Source organism: Onychostruthus taczanowskii, unplaced genomic scaffold (assembly GCF_017590055.1).
Source record: "Onychostruthus taczanowskii isolate IOZ18803 unplaced genomic scaffold, ASM1759005v1 scaffold180, whole genome shotgun sequence".
Taxonomy (NCBI): Eukaryota; Metazoa; Chordata; class Aves; order Passeriformes; family Passeridae; genus Onychostruthus; species Onychostruthus taczanowskii.
Genome location: NW_024499018.1, coordinates 74,389 through 95,970, shown reverse-complemented (window position 1 = coordinate 95,970; position 21,582 = coordinate 74,389). Strand labels below are relative to the sequence as shown.

The following is a 21,582-nucleotide window of genomic DNA, read 5'->3' as shown; positions in this document are numbered from 1 at the left end:
AATAAACATAGTTTCTTGTGTTTTCTTAGTAAGGATGGGGAAAATAAAGCACAACTTTGTGCAAGCTGCAGCTGCAGTACTTTGTAGTAAACTTGGCCCTTGCAGAAGGGCAGCAGAAACTGTTTCATAAATGCCTCTTTTCTTAGGGTTTCAAGAAGACACTAGTTGAAAGGATCTGAAACTAAGCAAGTACATGCAGGGATATGTGCAGTCAATCCCACAGCTTTTAAAACCACATGTGAGACCACTAATGGTGCTGCTCTGTAAATGCAGGGAAGCTGCCCTGCTGGCAGCAATTTCTGATATTAACTGAGACACACAGGTTACAAGTGTCCTGCACTCATGAAATAAAATGTGGCTCCATCCAATAGCAACCAGCAGCCATGGTTATGTGTTCTGGCCTATCTGACCTACTCCACGACCATGACCTCCATGTTTCTCTTCAAACTCTCTTGGCCAGCTTCTCACAGATGCATTCTGTTCCCAGGGGATTCACAGAAACTTGCCTCCTTCTCCTTTCCCTCCTCAGAAACCCTCTTGTTAGTTGGAGAAATACCAAAGTGAGGAAGACAAAAAGCCATTAAGTAGTAGTGCTTAATGGAATAAAATTACCAATAAATGCCAGTATTTAGGCAGTGACTTCTGCCTAACCAAACAGCATTGTTTACTGCATGTGCTTAAAATATTCACACCCTCTTCTTCTTTTACTCATGGGATTTTTCTCTCCATTAAAAGTCAGTAGATAAGAGCAAAGAAAAGGCTGTAATTGCTGCAATGACACTTCCTCAGCTCTGTTCCTAATAATAAGTGCACATACACACACACATGCACACACTAGGCCACAAGTGTTATCAAGCTCTTATAGGACAGAAAGGACTGCTTCATAATGGTACTTGTTCAAAACACATAGAGCTATTAGCTGCCTCTGAAATAATGGCAAATATCATCAATACAAGAATCCAAAAGCTACAGTGTATAAGAAATATTTAACCAAAACTAAATGAAAAGTGAAAAATGTTAGAATAAAATACAGATCGAAGTCTCCTTGCACTATGAGTTTTCAGCAAAGTCAATCCTTGTATCATCTACACACAAATCTTGTGACTAAAAAAGAAACACATCTTGCCCATAATTAAATTTACCTGACAATAATATATCATCTTATTTACAGGAAAAGCAGGAAGATCTGTATATCTATGGGCTGGTTAATCCCATTTTTAAAATCTGTAACACATCAATAAAGTAGATTAAGAATCATCCATCCAACAGACCTCCATAAAAGTAACCAAAGAGAAATTCTTGCTGCTTGGAAAGCCTCCTGGTTGGATTTATGAAGTGTCATTGGCATATTTACTCACAAGTAAACACAGCTCACTGCAGAGCAAATTTCCAAACAGCCAAAGATCAGTAAGAATGGAAAATGATGGTAGCAAAAAGTCATGAGGATCCATCTGATGTGTGCTATAGTATGTAAAACAAGGTACATCTCAAAGGTAACAAAAAGTCAAACAGTATTGAAAGATGCATTTTATAATTTCCTGTTTTGAAAACATACCTGTTATTCATAAATTTGGGGTTGAACAGAACTGAGAGGCAACTTCATAGGTAAAATAAGCAATACCAGATATATAAAAAAATCTTTTTGATATACATGAATGCAAAACTAAAATCACTGTGTTTTAGAGAACATAAAGCACTGAGGGAAGAACATGTAAATCTGCACCATTTCGAGAAAGATTACAATCAATCTTATCTTCAATGTTTCAAGAAATGCATGTGTAAATGAATCTTTTTATCAGTACAAAATGCCATCTCCATCTTTCAATAGTTCAGCTCTTGAAAGGTGTATTTCAGCCAGCCATAACCCTTCTCACTCCCCACAATTACTCACACAGACACCTGGACTAGCCTTTCCCATAACCCTTTCTCCCACATCTGCTTGTATAGCTCCCATGTCAGATGCTGTCCCCTCGCAATAAAAGCATCTTATGCTCCAGCCACTGGTCCATGACTTCCATGCTCAAAGGTCTGCTGCAGAAGTCAGAGACTTCTGGGTTCAACTAATGCTTCTCCAAGAGACAAGGACATTCACTTGGGTTTTTGTCCTCCTCTAATCACCTTTCAGTTTCCCAAGGCCTTTAACATTGCTCAGGCAGACAGAAGTATGTCTCATTACTTTACACAAGGCTAATAAGAAAGTTTGCTTCTAGACATCTCTGATAAAAACCATATCTGAAAGTACCATATTGAAAGCCATTGAAAATATCAAATTTGTCAACAGTATGAAAGTCACTAATGTTTAATGTTAAAACATAAAGTTCAAATAATGGTTTAATGTAATCAGCTCTTCAAATAATGCCGGAATTAGCTTATATTTCTGTAACTGAAACCTGAAGTTCTGTTTCGCTAAACACCAAGTATTATTGCTCTTTCCTTAATGTATTTGAAAGAGCAGTGCTACAATCTTTTGTCAGAAATACAGAAAAATAATGCAGGCTCTTTTTATAATTTTATAATGAACTACATGCTGCTTTACACTTTCCCCCAACTTACTGCTCCAGGTACAACCACACAAGAGGTGTTACTGCCAAGAAAAAGCATCAATCCTCAGCCAAAAACAAGAGACATTTGAAAGGCATGGACATAAAAGGCAGGAAAAAGGCTTATATAAATAATGTTCTTCTTTTCACAATGCACAAGCATAATTTTAGAAGGCTGACTTCTGATAATGGATTGCTTGGTGCCAGCAGTAGGCAGGAAAAATACACATATCCTCTATTTTACTACTTTTAGCTTCACAACACCCATTCTACTTCTGCCCTTTTTTCCTTTGCCTGGTCTTCAGCTACATTTATGTTATACTAGACACAGTACACTGCCAGTAGTTCAAAAACCTACTTACAGGAATCATCCAGTTGGCTAGGTCACCGTACTTAGACACCTGCATAGCTCCAAGCATTGTCAAATCAACATGGCCTCTGGTAACAGAAAGTGTGAAATTAGCATATCATGTTCAAGTAACAGCCCACAAATCTTAATAAGCTTTTGTTCATGCTCATTACATCAACTTTAAAATGGTGGCATATGACAAAGGCAGCAACTGTTTGTCACACGTGAAGTTGGGGTTTATTTTCCCCCTAGATGTATCATTGATGCAAATGTCTCTCTTTATGCCTACTGAGCCTCAGAAATGTTCCTACTTTTGTCTGGTTTGGTTAATTGCATGTGCAGTCAATCATCTCTGAACTCGTACTTTTTAGTGCACTCCTTAACGTATTTACATGCACCCATTATCTTTTCAGAGCCATTAGGATTTAGTGTTTGTTTGCATCCAAACTCCTTTCCAAAAAACAAACAAAAAACAGGTGCAGACGTTGAATTTCCATTAAGGAGGTGGAATGAGGATCACAGTTGCAAGCTGAGCAAAGAAAATATACAGAGTGCAAGTACAGATTAGATACTTGGAAATGACCAAAAAGTAGTTGTTAAAATGTCATTATAAATGTGTTTATAGATGGCCAGGTGGTGGTAGGCACAAGCATCACCATGGTATCTATTAGTTCAGTGGTTTCTTATTTCCAATAGCTAGATTTAACCCTCTGTGAACCATCAATGATTAAGTCTATGATAATTTTACAGGTTGTTAAATGCTAACCACATTTGGAAGAAATACTAATGAGTTCTGCCACTGACGCAGTTTATTCTTTTCCTGTTTCAAAAAGATCAGAGTTTGTGTTGTTACATACCCTCTTATCATTGCAAATGATTCATCGCTAGAGAAATAGGAAGAACCTGGAAGAACAGTGACTGTCTCCTTACCTGTAAAAGAAATAAGCTACAGTATGCATTTTGTTTCTTTGACAAATGAAGTCACAGCTATTTACCGAGAAATAAGAGGTTTTTATCAAATTCCTTTGAATTCAGTACAACTACAGACCTGATTACACTTACAACATCATATGTAAACCTAATCAATCCTATTGAACTGTGAAGCAGTTTGTTAGAGTTTCTAATGACAGGATTGCCTGCTATTTGACCACCAGCAGTTCCAGGCAAGCATCACAAATACCAGAGTGTACAAAATATCTACGGACTTTAGCTTTCTGCTCCATTCAGAGAAAAAGTGAGAAGTATCTGTCTTTTGAAACAGAGGAAGATAAAGCCTTCAGGACACAGCAAGGCTGCAAAGAAAAGCAAGCAGATCAGACTGAACAGTTTATAGTGCTTATATGAAAAATACAAAAAAATAAATGACAGGTCTAGTCTATTCTTGCTTTTTTAAAGGGCACAACAAATGTGCTTTTGTGTTCTGTACTGTGCTCTGAACAATGCTTGAGCCAAGCAATGGAGCACACCTGGAAGTGTCTTATTTTGACTGTGTTCAGGGCCCTTTTCTTCCTCTTCTGCCTGCTCTTTGAATCAGTCTAAACAACAAACATTTACACAGGGTGTCTCTGACAAGGCAGAAGAAACACAGATGAAGATGAAATTATAAAAAAAGCATGGTAAACTTGAGAGAAAAAAAAACAAACTGAAATATTTTAGCAACATGTGACATACTGTAACAAAAAAGGGGAAGGGGAATGATGCATCATTAAACAGTTTCCAGAAAACAGAGGAAAAAAGACAATGAGATTAACTAAGAGAATGGGAAAAGGGAAAGAAAGTGCATAAAACTTAAATTAGAGATCTAAGATATGTGCTTTAACTATTGAACTCATCTGAGGTATATTTTATGCCATTTGTATGGAAATTAAATAGAATAGTATAAAATGAAGGTCATACAAGTGGTCTTGCACACTTCTCAAGAATTCTTCATCATGTTAACACCCAGACCTGCTGAGACAGCCTGAATTATCTTTCCCTACATGGCACCCACCCAAGGCAGTGAGACAGAAAACAGGGTTTGCAGGCAGCAACGTGGAGAGAGAAGCCTGGGACAAAGTGACAAGGTAATGATGAGAAAAAAGACACACAGGCTTAGGACCACATTAAAATGTAGAAAGAGCACCACATTACCCACTTCTTAAAATGCTCTCAGGAGGTCAGTACTTTAAAATATTTCTGCTGCAATACAGTAGTCTACCTTTCAGTTGCAGTCAAGATATCCTTCATGTGAGACATTAAAAAAATGGGACAAACCCATACATATTTCAGAGCAATACAATTACATTTGCAGAGAGAAACTGGGCAAAAGCCTAAAACAGGTACGTGTTTTAAAAACTTGAAACTGGACTTTGGGGCTGATACTGGATCATTCCAGTTAATGAATGAGAATAAGATTTATTTCTATTTCTTTGCCATTCAGCTTCTGTTTTCTTCACACAGTTTTACAAATTTGATTGGAAAGCACTGAGAATGGTCCTAATCCAACCATGTGAATGTTTCAGCAATTATAGAGATAATTATATTGGTGGTAGGTCTGATGTTTGTCTATCCAATGTCTCGTTTACTGCAGCTTCAGAGGGACATGTGAAGCTGCTTAACATTGAATTAACAGTAGTACAATAATTTGCTTGTTGCATTCTGCTATGTTAACTTCATGTCTTACAGATTAACTCTTTAAAAGTATTTATCAACTATAAATAACAATTCAAGACCATCTCAATTTCCATGTTAAAGCACAATTTTTTCAGAGAATTTATTAAGTTCTCAGATTTTTTTTCACTGGTACACTGTTAATATGTTCATTTTTCATATGCACCCATATTAAAACTTAAGTTCTAATGTGCACACATATAATTTCACTCATAGTATTTTTTTCTTCAAAATATTTTTTTTTCTTCTAGTGAATCCTCTGACATATTCCTTCGTGCAGTTTTTGAAACAATAACATACATACTGGTGAAATGCTGGACTCCATTTCTTAAATAATTTTTTATTTCAAACCAGGAAATGGCTTCAAATAACTGAACATTTAAAATATAGCAACAGAGGCAACTGCATACTGCTATGATAAGTAACATTTAGCTGAGCCAAGCAGCAAATGTTTCAAGTCAGTGAACAATTCCTGGACTGATATTAAATTAAAAGTATTTTATGTCAGCGCTTTATCTCCTTTAACTTTTCAGAGTTTAATTCTACTTGCTAACTGCCATTGAGAAAGGTACTCTTTGTATAAATATGTATGTAGACACCCATACATGTATTTGTATGTATGCATGTGTATATTTGAATAAAAACATGAAATGTGTATATTTTCCGTATGAAAAAAGTCTAATATGTCAGGTATATAACCTACACCATCAATATATACATTAATATCAACAACAAAGTCAAAAGGTCTACTTCTGTTTGTCACAATGCAATATTTAAGTGTATTTTTACATGGAGACAGAAAATGTACACAGGCACAACTTTTTCATGAAAAAATAAAAACCAGACAGATGCACTAAATCATAAGAAACTTACATTTTTACATTGAATAGCATCTTCTGAGGTGACATGCCCTAAAACAGCTGGGCAACAACAGCATGTGAGAATTGCCATTCCCTGCTAACAGTGGCAAAAGCAGTCACCCACAGCAGTGCCCTGGGTGCCAGGTCCCAGCTCTTCCCCCCTGCCTTGGCTACCACTCCCTCTCTGAATGCAAATGAGTTATATTCCTGGCTGGGAATAAACCAAGCCATTATACACAGGATGTTTTAAAACATGTCCCAAGCATAAATAATTGAAAACCATTTTCTAGAAGACTCAAAGAAAAGCAGCAAGAAAACAAACCCATATTCCCTTACATGCTGCTCAAAACAATCTCACTTCTGGAGAGGATGATTTAACCATTTACTGATGGGCCTGGAAGAGAGTCTCTCCCCAAAGAAGAGTTAAGAAGACAAACGCATTAATATTTATTATGACATAAAACAGGTCTCTAGGTTCAAATACTGTATCAAAAGAAAAATTTTAAATTAACGTGGATATTAATTTTCCATTAATTAAATTTAAGTATTTACCTGCATTAATCAGATCTGGATCTACTTCATTTTCAAGTGGATAAGGACCCTGACAACAATACAGATGTATGTCAAGCTTTATAATAAAATACCTTTAAAATACAATTAATAATTACCATATTATTGCTAATGCTTATTACCAAAACTAGATCACAGCAGACATGCATGTTTTTATCTTTTTTAATCAGAATTCAATTTTTTATCAGAAAAAAATCCTGACATTACAGGCCACAGTTTATATCAAGTAACATATCAGGTCTGTTGGACATATTGTCCAAGGATGTTAGAATTACTAAACAATCATGAAGCGAGAGGTTTGTTTGATTTGGGTTTCTTTTGGTTCCTAATCAAAGTGACAGACATTTTTCAGAAAAAGGTCATAACTGAAATTTCATAAAGCCATATGACAGTAAAAATGATATTCACTTTAAGCTTTATTTAAAATTATGTTTGCTAAGGTTTACAATGCTTAGTCTTGCAAATTCCTGATGGTTTTGTGTCCAGAAACTTAAGCACATCCTTAGCAAAGCAGCACCATAATCATGAAATGAGCATTTCCTAGAAAAAATCTCTGCAGCAGGGTGATAATTTTATGATGACATAATATAGCATATATATTTTTAGTAATATAATAATCAAGATGGAGGTGGGCGGGAAATAAAACCCAGCCAAAGCAAAATAAAAACACTATAATAACTGACCAAGATATATTCTTACCAAACCCAGGACTCCATTTTCACTCTGTAAGTGAACAGTTATGTCTGGACTGATGAAGTTACTGGCCAACAGTGGGATTCCAATACCCAGATTAGCTGAAAAAATGTGGTTAAGGCAGAAATACTTATTGCAAACTAGTAAATTTTAAAAAATTACTACTTTACTATGAGTAGATTAGAACTGTTCCCTTCACAAGCACTTCTGGTTTTACTTAAATACCTCATATTTGTGATGAATTATTTTGCTATTTGGACTGTCTAATTGCATTCTGTCAAATCCTATATATGACAAAAATATCAACAGTGCAAATAAAGCTTCTTTTCCAACTTTTGCAAGAAATTATTGCAACACATTCAACTGCTAACAAAGCCACCAGACATAAAAACTCTGTATTTTATGTCTTAGCATCCCTCCTATTTCAATTGTGTATTAATAAAATGACAGTATCACAGGGTCTGGTAAAGACAATGAGCACATTAATCAACCTGTTTTAAACAAACCAGATGGGTTTCTTTTTCTACTCAGCAATCACTTTAACCTATAGCACAGCTGAAGGATACCATACATGCCATCCTCAAACTCTAATGCAGCCCGTTTGATGATCCTCTCTCTCACATTGTCTCCTTTTTTTTGTTTGGCTGTTGAGTCTTCAGGCTTTCGGATTGATAAGCGCTGCAAAATAAGAAGTAATCAAAAGTAAAGATCAGAATCCATATTCTTGCTTCTCAAGACACAAAAGTTTAATTTGTGATTGCACTGAGATACTTGGTTTAAGAATAAAGTTATTTATTCATCTTCTATGAAAAAACTAGCTTTTATTTTATGCATTCAAGCTTAGCTAAGCCAATGGAGTCATCAAATATTGCCAATGACAGCCTTAGAGCAAAATATTATTTCCTTCTCTGTATTGCCAAGCCTGATACATAGAGAAGTGGTGAAGAAGGCACCAAGCACTAGTGCAAATACTAGCAAGTCTGAGATTCATCACCCCAGAGATACCCAAATAGATTCATAAAATGTCAGCTGAAAATACAAATACTGCTCTCTTCCTGCATTCATTCAATTCAATGAGCTATTCTAGATTTATAAGAACGAAACAGACAAATGCCATTTGTCTAAAGATACTGGGGAGCCAAGAATCAAAATTTTCAAACTCTCGATAATCTTGCATACCCCATTAATTTGATTCCTGGTATTTTCTCATCTTAAGTTTATGTTTTGTAAATCACATGTAGGTGAAAATGCCATGACATTCAAGAAGTTTGTAACATCTTTCTTTTAAATTATTGTCTACATAGATTATGTTCTTTGCACATCTCTCCTATGCATATAAAATTTCTCTGGGAAACATCATGTCCTGCACCCCCATATGTCTTCATATCTTCTCCTACTTCAGGCTACAATTTACACATTAAAAAAAAAATTATCCTGTTACTTTTCATCACCACAAAAGAATTTTTGCAGAGTCACTTTCTCCTCAGGCAAACTGTCAATATCAATCCTCTTGAATTTCCCATCACCTTCCTTTTTATGTCTTGGCTATTTTCCCTAGAATTGCTTCACTTGTGGATTGATAAAGTAGGAACAATTACAGAGGATTTCTCTACAGCAAAGAGAAGGCTGGATAGAAATTATAGCTGGTGCTAGAGAGACCACTTCTAAGCCATATTAGGCAGGAACTGCTATTTAAAGCCAATAAGAATTATGACAGACTAGCTTCTCTTTATTTCTTATATTCTTCATCTTCTCTCGCCACTTATCATACCCACTGCTTTTCTGTGTACAGCCAGGTGATTTATAAAATTTAACAGAAGAGTAAATAAATCTGCCATTTCCTTCCCATACCTATACCTAGTGAGAGTTGCCACTGCCAGAATTACAAAACTGCATAATCAAAATTAATCTCTGTTACAATTTTGCTTGGCAGTTTATAGTAGCTTTCTCCCTCACCCCTTCCCCCTTTTTTCTGAACCGCATAGGAAAGGGGGCAGATAACTAGGTAGATATTCACTAGGTATTCAGTAGGTATTGACTAAATATTTATTCACTTATGCAGCCAAGATGCAGCAGAAGCAATAGTCTAATAAATGAAAAACTATTTCTGTCATAAAAGGTAAAAAGCTTTTCTAGGAGATAATGCAGCCATTCAGAAGAAGAAAACAGGCCATTAATTGCAATCTGACCCAACACAACCAGAGGGGGGAAAAAAAAAGGTTTGACACACCTGTTTGCAGTCAATTACTCAACAACACGCAATATGATTTTGCAGAATGAACAGACAGAATTTAAAAAAGTGCTTCTTAAGCTTAACATTCACAAAAGAGATTGCTCAGAGAAAAGGCCTTGTACAACTTCCTAGGACTTTATGATTTGATTTTAATAACAGAAGATTAATTATTACAATTCCTTTCTGCACTTTTTTTCTCACAGATTTCTTCTCCTTGTGTCATATCTCTTCCCTTCTACCAGCTTATCTCATGAACAATTCCCACCTCCAGACTATGGAGACATGGAAGAAATACAGAATTTTCAACTGCATATTAAAAGCATTGTCACATCACTAAAATTAATATAGGGACATAGTCTGAGTGCAGCAAAGTCCCAGAAACAACAAAGAACAATTTTCATCAAATCAAAATTTTCTTGGGTGTTTTCAGTGGTGGAGTATTATTGCAGCAATTTTAATAGCTATCAACATCTTTTATTCAGACCAGAAAGGCCACCAGTTAGAAAAGTTCCTGATTAAAGAAAAGGGAACAAAGGTTTGCAGGACCTTTGCAACATAACATATTTAATGCACAGCACAAAGGGATTGAGACTGGCCCTATGTGCTCACAACAAAGGCTGTGCAGAAAAAGTCAGATCATTGTCTAGGTGTTCCCCTTGTATCTACAGCATGTGAACTCAGAGAGGGAAGAAGAATTTACTAGCATTTTCCACTAAATTTTCAACTGCAGTAAAGTTCCAGGGCTACAGGCAATTGCCCTAAATTATTCAGGAACTGAACCATAGAGTCTGAGGTGTAAGAAAGAAGGCTCAATTCTCAGGCCTCCAGCTAACTACCTAAGTACCTATCTAAGCTCCAGTTTTTAGCAAAACTTGATGGGTCTTTCTCACACTATTTTTTCAGTGCTAAGACTTGGTAGCTAGACTAAACACCATGCAAATTTTAAATACACCCCAAGCTGAAATATGTTATGACTGAGAAGCTTAGCTACTTACCTCAATTCTTTTCTCAAACTTCTCTCCTTGTAACAGACGATCAACATAGATTTTGGGAACATGAATGTCTTCTGGGGCAAATGCTCCTATATCAACAATTTCTTCTACCTGCAGAGTGAAAAGAAAAAGGAAAAATATTTAGAAAAAAATATTCAATGAAAGGTTCCAATACCAATGAAGTTTTTAAATGAAACATTAAATATACAGCAGATCACGTCAAGAAAACTAACGAATGGGACAAAATAGATATAGTCTTTAAAACAGGTTAACTTAGATGCTTATCTGTTCTCTTCCTTCAAAGTATATGTCTTCATTAAAAATGGAAGGTAATTTATGTTTTTACAGGCCCATTTATATGACTAACTTGAAGAAATATACTGTGTACAGTTACATCAGAGTTATTTGTAACTACAAAAAATTTCTGCCAAAACAGAGGAAAACAATATGCTAGTAACAAAATATAAAAATATAAGGCAGAAGTATTAATTTACATGATACAAACACAGAAGCTGAAACAAAAGTTTTCCATAGTATACTCAAAACTAAAATAGAAAACATTTAAACTGTAATAATGGGTTGCAAGAAAGAAGACAAAAGAAGAAGATCTAGAAGTCTTTACAGTTAGTGAAAGAGAGATTCAGCACAAAATTACACTCATCCACCCACAGTGGATTTGAAATGTCACCTATCAGGAGCACCCCAGACAACAGGGGTTTCCTTCCTTCTAGGCCTGAGTTGGGGGTGATCTAGTTAGAGACTCTGCTATGGACAGATACCTGCAGCAAGGACCTCAGCCATGGCTGGTGCTTTCCCTAACAAGTCTGAGGTACACACAGCACGTCTCACTCTGCCACAAAACAGACCCTAATGTTAGTGTCATTTGCAGTTGCATCCAACCATAGGGAAAATATGCAATATTAGAGCAACAGTCAAAGATAACATACAACAATCTACTACACAGGACATAACAAGGTACTCAAAGATCAAAATACAATTTCCAAACTGCTTCATCACCAGGGATTCATTAAACTCTTAGGAATGCCCACAGCTGAATAACCCCAAAACAAGAGCTGGGGTATGGTAAAGGTAAATCTCTGAACAGCTGCCACCAGTGAAGCAACATTAAAGAGTTTAAAACTCAATTTGACAACCTACTGGACAATATGATCAATACTAAAATCTATACATCTGATAGACAATTACCTTCCTACTATGCCTTGAAATGTGACAATAAACAAACAAAGAAACCAACCAATCCACCCTAAAAGCAGGAGAGGGAAAAGAAAAATTAAAAACTAAAGATCACAGAATCAGGTTCAGATGATGCCCAAAAAAAGCCCTGGGTTAAAGAGACAGAATGGATGTGCTGTGAAATCTGCAAAGGCAAACATCCTAAGCAAAAGGCAATAACAGCTACATCAACACCAGCCTAAGTGCTCAAGGACAAAAGAGCCCCACATCCAGAAAACCCTTACCCACAAGATAAGGAGAGCCAATCAAATCAGTATCTTGAAAATTCTCATTTGGGTATTAATGAAAAAATGCTACAGTTTCATCCATCTCACTTGAAGTTTCTAATTTTATACATCCATTTTAAGATTAATATGGAGACCAAGTCAAACACAGGGTAAAATTAAAAAGTCCTGAAGCACACAGCTGAGGCACACTGTGCTTTAGGTGTAGCAACTACTGTCAGAACATCCTCAAAAGGGAGGAGAAGCAGGAGACAAGACTTTCCAATGAAGCAATAGGCAAGCAGATGATCTGCTACCAGCAGAATTCCCAAATTCACTCTTTCTAATTAAATTTGTCTTCACTTATCAGATGGAAAACTAGGCCTGGGGAATATTAATTGCTCCTGATTTGAACTTTCTCACAGAATAACTACATTTATTTGCTGCAGCAGCTGAGATTAAAAACCCAAAATCTTCGCACAATTCAACAAACTCAGAATTATGCTGTCAGAAAACCTGACACACTGACTTTTTCCCCCCATAGAATACACCGAACAAATTATTCATCCAACAATAAATTGTCGGATTTTGTTATCAGTCACGCCATTCTGCTAATTGGTTTTTATTTTGTCTCTTGGGACACAGTAGTCAGTCTGATAGCTTTTCCTCTATTATTTCCAAATATTATCCTAAATGAACACAGCACTGCAAACTGTATTTTGTCCTAGGGATTTCAGATAAGCCTAAGGATCCCTGATGGCTGGAACACCTTTCCATGTTCTATCATTTTGTGGAATCAGCATCAAATGTAACCAAAATTAAATATGTCCAAATACCTGCACAGCAGTAAAGAGGAATTTTGAAAAAGGATTAAGAATTTGCATGTGATGTATGAAAAATTAACTGTCTTCCAGTTCTGCAAGTGAAATAATCAGCACGTTTACACAGAAAAGGGAGAATTCAAGCAGAGGAAGCACAAGCTCTGTCTGAGTGCTCCAGCTCTCTCTCCCAGGGAACTGGAGGATGAGGCACCATACATGGGCTGCCTGCCACCAACACTGCCAGAGATGAAGCTGAGCCAGCTGAAGTGACACCAGGAAATCTGACTGCTATGGGATCAGCACCCTAGTGCCTCTGGCCACTGCAAGGCATTGCCCAAGTATCTTCCTAGACAAGAATGATACTACAAATTCAATAGTACCATCACTGGGCGTATTCACTTCCCTTTCATGTTTCGTATTTCCTGATGAGTCGGCTCTGTAACACCTCTGCAGATGAAGCCTCAAGGAGAAAGGCAGGAGCACATCCATATTAATTATTCAAAGGATGTGTGTGAGTTTTTCTCCTGCTCTGCTCTCATCTTACCTACGCTTCTGTTCTTTCTTTTCTGTACTCACCCTGCCTCAGGCTTTATTTTGTAACGTACAGAAGAACCTTTGTAAACATCAAAAATCATTATGTGTCATCGCACCTGAGAGACACCAAGTCTGGCAAAGCATAGAGAGGGAACTAATCAGGGCAGACCACCTCCTGTACTCTTTGTAATTAGAAAATCAAAATTCTTTGTTATCTTTTAGATGGCCTTGATTGCAGGCATTCATCTGAAATCTTCATTTCATCAACGTGTGAAAAGACAGAAAATGTTTACATCTTTGTAAAAAGTAACTAGGAGAGACCACAAGGTCTGACTTCCCTTTTCTGGTAAGGCTCTGACTCAAAAATCCTTTCATTGTTTTCAAGAGTTTCACAGTATTGGAAGTTCCTTCCTGGGGATAGTGTTCTTGCAAATCTACTCTGATTGTTGACAATGGAAGGAGGATGAATGAATTCAGTCCTTCCTAAACACTGGTTTATCTGTAAGTACACCCAGAACATAAAAGCTGTTCTCCACTATGATTCACAAGAGCCTTCTGCCATTCCTTTTTGTATCAGGACTCACAGAGGCAGTAGTCCTTTGCTTCACAATATCACTTCCTTCTGTAATTTACATCTACTTTTCCCTCGTAAAGCAATTTGAATTCCTTTTCCTTACAGAAATTCAGACATTATTCTAGTTTTATTCCAGAATCTCTGAAGGCTTACAGAGAGAAAAAGGGAACCGTGATAGATATGGAAGTAAGAAAAGTAAATAAAGTAAGAAAAATAAAAAAGAAGAAAAATAAAAAACTATGGTTCCATACCAAAAATTGGTAAGGAAATAACAACGACAAACTATTCATGCCAAAATACTCAAACATAAAAAAGACTTTGTTTCTTTTATGTTCCTTTTATGTTCCTTTTAGTTCCTTAAGTATGTTCCTTTTATCTATTTTTGCAGCCTAATTATGTACTTTATGATATGTTAAATGTTTTCAGCGGGTTTGGTGCTAAATCTCAGTTTTCCTAAAACTAAGCTATAACCAAAAATTGTAATTTAATTCCTTATTACAGACAAAGAAAAAAAAATCAAAAACATGTGCATATGAAAGAAAAGGAGAGATGGGGGAGAATCAGAGCCTAACAAACTGATGCATTTTTAAATAGCTTATTTTTATACAAACTTTATTAAATCTCTCTATCACTACCTTAATTATCTTAGTTCAGTTCTTCAAACTGAAATAATGATCATTCCTAGCAGAACACTAGTAAAATAAAACATTACAGTGATCAACCATTCATGATGGTTAATGACAAACAAGAGGTGGAAAAAGTTAATATTAATTGTTTGGACTGAATTTCACAAAGAGCTTTGATAATTTAAAATTGTTAAATATACTCTGAAAACAGTTCCCTAGAAATTGAGAACATAACATACAAACTTTCTTAACTACAGAATAAAGCAAAGCAGGTTACTGCGTTCTGCAAGCAGGGAGATGAAACAGGGGATCTTTTGAGTTGAATTCTTTCCTTTTGTAAGATCAGACAGACCATGAAATTTCTACTCCTGTCAAAATTCTACCGTAATGGAATGACAGCCAGTCAATACACATTCTGAAAAATAGACCTTTATAACTTTAAAATCAAGCAACTACCAAATAGCCTTATAAAGGCATATCTTGATCAACAATTACCACATTAGGGTCATATCAGAATTCAAATAGAAGTTTTCATCAGCTTACTGAGGGGCAGGGAACAGTAAAGTTCATAATGTAAAGTTCATATTTGTTAGAGAACCTTTCACACAATGAGCCTGGTCTGGGTCACACTGAAGGTCCACTTAGCCAAACAGCCCTTCTTCCTAGCAATAGGATCTTACAAGGCAGTGTAGTACTTCTGGTTATATTCTCCCAGCTGCCAGCAACGTGTCAGTTGCAGGATGTCCTCAGTCAGAGGCTGGACATACATCACTTTCTTCATAGCTTCTGATGAGCCAGGAACTAATTGTTTTCTTAGAACCCAAGAGACTCTATTGATGCATTTCTTAAATTTAACTATTATGAAAAACATTTCTTATTACCTCTCATAATTTCACTGTGTACTCCCTTCTCTGTGCCATACAGAAACAGCACACAGCAGTTGTTTATTTGTCTGTTTCATGCTGTTGAAGATCTTATGTACCTTTATGTGTTTTCCTTCTTTGTAGTAGACTGTTATCCTCTGCAAACACCATAGAGAAAAACAGTGAGATCTGTTGCCAGTATGTTGTATCTGGTGATTAGGAAAGCAAAACTGACATAAATCTCCTACATTTGTCTCCAGGTTTTTCATCATGTAGCTACAGATCCTCCTAAATCAGGAGGCGCTCCTAGAATATACTCAATTCACATTTGTTTTCTCTGCTCTAAATCTCCTCAGTTACCACTTCCACTTGTAGTTGCCTCAGGCTTAATCTCCTCTCACACTTCTCTGCACCTGCTCCCTGTTTCCTCCAATGGCCCCTTCCCATTCCACGCATTTGACATCTTCCTCCATGCTGTACTGCTGGCAGCAGAGAAGAAAACAGACAGAAGTACATTACCAGCTCTAGGTACTCACACACAGCAGCTCCAGGATATATACCACAAAGAAAAGAGGAAGCATACTTGATTATCTGCAAAGGTTATGTATATGTAAAGCTGTGTGCATGCTTGGAAGAATATGAAAAATTTAACCACCAGTCTCTGAAGAGGTCCTCCAATTCACATAGAATGACACTTCAGAAATTTTTGAGCTAGTCACATATTAGCACAGTGGGGATACACAATAGTCTAAACTTTCAAGAACATGTTCAAAGTCTGAAGATACTGACGTTTCTCAAAGTTCTTCCATTAAGTTGATGGGCTTGCTTGTTTGATGAATTGCACTAATGTCTATATAATTCTGTAACCACTAAAAAGTGAAAATGAAGGTAGCTGTTTTCTTACCTCCTTAAATTCACTCATTTGGATTTTACTCTATTATTTTATGGTAAAATTACCTGAATTGAAAGCATGAGAGACTACTTTAAGAGCTAGCAGTCCAGCAGCCCTAGCATTACCAATCAAACCAGGCTCCTACAGCAGGCACACCTAGGGAGTGATTCTTTCCAAAAATCTGTGCTTGCTCTGCTATAAGTCATCAGTGAGCTCCTGCTGGCTGTGATCACATCTTGTGACTTCTGCTTTCTTGATGAAATGAGGTGATAAAGCACCCAATTTGTATTCAATACCTAGGTTCTTAACACAAAATAAAACATAACCATCCGTGTGGAATATATACAAAATCATCTCACATCTGGAGATAGAAATTTTGTAAAATTGTTTTTTAGATTACATTATGTAATTATTTTCAATCATGGAATTAAATAATGGGAGAAGAACCAGAAGAGAACAAACAAAACTCCCACAATCTGTGAATATGGTCTTCATTTGCTAAGAGCCAGTTAATAGTATAAGAACCTGTTTAATCCATACTCAGCTGAACAAGGGGACTGACTGCATCCCACATACTTCCACTCCAGAACAGAATAGCTGCTAATGACATTAACTGTACTAGAATAAAATTTAACATTTTTGCAAACAAAACATATGTTGCTTTAAATACATTATTGCTGTACTTTGTTACTTATTTTCAAATTGCTTTAGATTGACAGGCTTTGAACTTATTAAAAGGTAAAAATAAATAACTGACATTTTTATTAAAATTATTCACATTTTACCTGCAAAAATTGAACCCCCCAAAAATTCCAACCGTAATTGCAACCAAAGATTTTATTTTCTTACTCACATCAGAGAAATAGCAAATGAAAAGAGACTAGAAGAGCTCTCATATCCTACACATTCCAAGAAATGTAACTTAAAGGTCAGGAGATAAGCTTTACTTTCAAAAGTGAACCCAGTGGAATTTAAATACTGAACTGAGAAGTAGAAAAGTAAAATAAAAATTAAAAAATAAATCAGAGATTTAATTGCCCTATCCAAGAAGGTGAGTTTTGTACTTTAAAATCTATTTAACTGCAACTAAACCCTCCTCAGATTCAAGGAATATCTCTAAGTAAGGATCTGACCAGATCATGCTCAGCAGGAGATACATAGCAATGTAATACCAAAGTAAAACAATGTATTAGCAGCTGATTTGCAGCTAATTATGTTGCTGGTTCTCTCTGGTAAGAAAAAGAAGCCCTGCAGGTGTTTCAGTACAGGTAAAAAAACCGGTAACTTCATCAGAAAATGTCATGTTCTATGCATACAACTGCTAGTTCTCCTTATTTCAGATGTTCATTAGAGACAGCGATAATTTACAAAGAGCTCTGGAAACTACTTGACATGCTACTGCTTTGTTTCTCAACACGGAATTAGTGTGGTCCATACCTTCAGAATCATAGCAGATATCCCAACCTCCCAAAATATTCAAGATAAATAAACTCTGCATTTTTGAGGAAGAAGGTAGTCAGGGTACATTTCAAGGAAAAGTTTGAAAGAAAGAAAACAATTTATGTGGCTAGACACTTTCAACAGACCACAGAAATGTGGATATAAAGGGAATGCCAGTAACGTATTCTAAGAAGAATTAAAGTTTTCTTGCATTTAATCATTATCCTTCCTAAAAGGTGCATGGAAAAGAGAGCAATAGATACCTATGGAAATAAAAAAAACCAAAACCCAAGAATAACGTACTTTATAAAAGTACTATTATTTGAAGCTGGCAGAAACATTTAAATCCATCCTTCAAACTATAAAAATGGTACTTTTTGCTTATCATAGCCTCAGAAGAAAATTCAAATTTCACTAGAAATGGTGGAAAATTGTCTCGAGCACAAGAGCTCCTTTATCCCATTGCCTACAGAGCCAATTGGCTAGATACCTTCCCTATTCTGATTGGGATTATTTCACAGAATCATCCGTGACTGGGGAAGGGAAGAGACCCACAAGAATTTCATGGAATGAAACTCTTAAGCGAATGGCCCATATGAAGATCAAACCAACAACACTGCCTTTCTCCACTTCTTTCAGCAACAAGAAGAAAACTGATAAAATACATTTGACTTACTGCAAAGATTAACAAAAAGGAGGAGTGTGCTTGTTTCTCTGTGATAAAATCCAGAAGCACCTGTTCAAACATCAAATTGCTTTAAGATTTGTTTAGTTACTGCTTTCTCCAGATGAATCAGAAGTTGCAAATTAAGGATCTTAGCTTATATTTGTGGGAATAAAAATGGGAGTGCATTTCTATACACCAGGCAGCCTGAGTGCAAGTTCTCTATAATAGAATTTAATAATGTTTTGGGGAGGAAACTAAAAAAAAAAAAAAAAAAGAGGAAGACTAGGAAACCGTTTGGGACACAGCAAACTACTCTGTTGTCCTTGTTCATTCTTTTTCTTTTCTTTGAATATTCACTTTTTTACTGAGTAATTCAATAGCATTTGCAGGGGAGGGATGCTGCAAGAGGTAAATTGATGCTGCTAACATCTGAGCTACTGATTCAATTACTCAAAAATTTTCACTCCAGCAATAGTTATGAGGCTGCAGCTCTTCAAATCTTGTATGTTGATAGCTGAAAAGATACATTTGCTTCATGTCAGAATGCAACTTTCTGGAAGATTTTCAGTTTGGATGTTAAATCTTTCTCATTTTATACCAGAAATCTTCATCAGAGATGTTAATAGCACAGAAAACAAATTAATGCTTTAAGACACCAGGATATATGCTTGTAAATTCCTTGAATCATGCCTAGAACTCTTCCGTCGTTTCAGTCCTAAAATAATGCATGCTTTTAAATGTAATGACAGGTAAGTTATTGATTGATTTACACACCTTATACACAAAGCAGAGCTGAAAATTTAGGTTTTAAATTTAATTTTCAAATTCTCATTATAGAAGACATGAGTACTGTTACTGAAATATACTTTAAGTGCACAGTCTATGAGGTTTTCTACAAAACCTCAAATTTTCTCTAAATTTAGCTTTGGAAGCAAACAGAGGTTTTCCATCAGTTTCTCCAGCACACTTACTTCCTGGCAATCTGCAGTATCTACTGATCAACCACAAGCTTGCTTTTTCTTGTTCTTTTTGAATGTCATACTTGTTCTTAACATGTGACAAGGATAAAAGGAATTTTTTTCATTGAACAATACATTCACATCTGCAATGAACTTATGAAGCTGAATGCTGAGAAAACTCATGATGTGCATTCAAGAAAGTATCATTTAGAAAGGCATAAAACATAAGAGACAGATAAAAGAAAAACAAATTCAAATCTTCCAGCAGTATGAGTAGGTAAAACTACCTGAACAGCAGTCAGCAACAATTTGATCTGCTATGAATTTTAACTACTTAATATTCACTACTTGAGCAATGAAGTGCCAAATCTGAAGCCATTTAATTAGACGTTATATATAAAAGAAAAGCAATTGTAGGAAAAAAAAAACAAAACCAGGAAATAAAAGAACAGTTAACAAACCAACACAAAAGCCCATCCAAACAAAAAACATCAACAAACCCCATACTGCAAAATTAACTATCAAAGAAGTTTATTCCCCTGAAAATCACAGAATAGAACAGAGTCACAGAATAGAATATGCTGTGTTGGAAAGCACCCATTAGGATGAAGTCAAACTCCCAGCAGAGGACACCCCAATAATCACACCATGAATCAGAAGATGTTAACTAAATGTGACGAGAACTACCATATGAACTCCCTTCTAGCCCAGTACTACTTCTATTCCAGCACTTTTCTAATCATTCTAAAAGGGTCTACACCACAGCTGTACAAATGCTTTGTTTTTCTATTCTGTTTTTAATAAGCACATGCACACACAGAAGCAAGGAACCAAATACAATGAAGAGAAATAGAACTACAAAAGAGTATTCAAGTCTGGGGGTGGGATTCTTTTTGGGAAACTAAAATTGTTGTGGCAATGGTGTGTAAATGTTTCTAGGAGCTGCTTTTCCAAAACAATACTAGTAGTCCCTGAATTTCAACTCCAATCCTTCACTGATTTTCTCTTTAACTTTCTGTGACTGGCATCATTACAGTCACCAAACTGGTTGTTAACATTGCTCAGTACTGTAGGAGAAAAGGCATCAAACTCTTCAGCCTTCATTGTAATCTGCACTGATAGTTTTAGTCCTTTTTTTGAATGGTGAAGTATTCTTGGTCTCCCAGTCAACTATGTATGTATTCTTAAAAAGATTTCTCGCTACTTTCAAGTATTCTTTATTTTGTATTGGGCTGGATATTTCTTAGAAGCTTAAGCTTTTTGGTTTGCTTTGGCTTTGTAATGCTTAGCCTCAGACATCTAAGCTTGGATTTCACTTTCTATCATGTCTCTTTTCTGTGTTTGAGATTACAAAGATTGTGATCAAGGCCAGACTCCTACTGCTCTTCCAATACACTTCCTCCACACTGGAAATTCTTATTCTCAAGCTCATTAACACAGTCTTTCCCTAGCTTCATTTCTTCTTTGCTATACCTCCCAGAAGGCTTCACCAATCCAAGTCTATGAAATCAGTCTTCCTAAGAGACATTCCTGATATTTTGCTATTTTCCTCTGGGAAAGCTTATTGTAATGCCTATACTTTATATTTGGGTTATCTAAATTTAGATCCACAAACATCCCTGACTCAGGATTTAGCCAAGGCCTAGGCATGTAAATACACTTATGCAGTCAAAAGCCCTGACTAACTACCTATACATTCAAGATACAAAGTTTTCTATATTTATTTTATATATATATACACACACACACATCTATATACACATACACATACACATAATGTATTATAGGAGCATATTATGGCAACTAGAATTCTACTGCCACTTGTGCCAAAAGCAGCTGGTAATGTGGCAGGACTAAGAAGTT

At 36.0% G+C, this 21,582-nt stretch overlaps 1 protein-coding gene across 1 annotated transcript in view; it reads right to left on the bottom strand.

Moving 5' to 3' along the window:
- The window catches only part of OXCT1 (3-oxoacid CoA-transferase 1), an 81,840-nt gene that overhangs the window by 27,997 nt on the left and 32,261 nt on the right, over positions 1–21,582 (bottom strand). Inside the window, exons 8-13 of the mRNA XM_041401011.1 lie at positions 10,890–10,997; positions 8,228–8,339; positions 7,668–7,762; positions 6,951–6,999; positions 3,747–3,819; positions 2,903–2,978 (exon numbers count right to left, since the gene is read on the bottom strand). Coding sequence (XP_041256945.1) covers positions 2,903–2,978; positions 3,747–3,819; positions 6,951–6,999; positions 7,668–7,762; positions 8,228–8,339; positions 10,890–10,997 — 513 coding nt within the window. The remainder of the gene's footprint in view (positions 1–2,902; positions 2,979–3,746; positions 3,820–6,950; positions 7,000–7,667; positions 7,763–8,227; positions 8,340–10,889; positions 10,998–21,582) is intronic.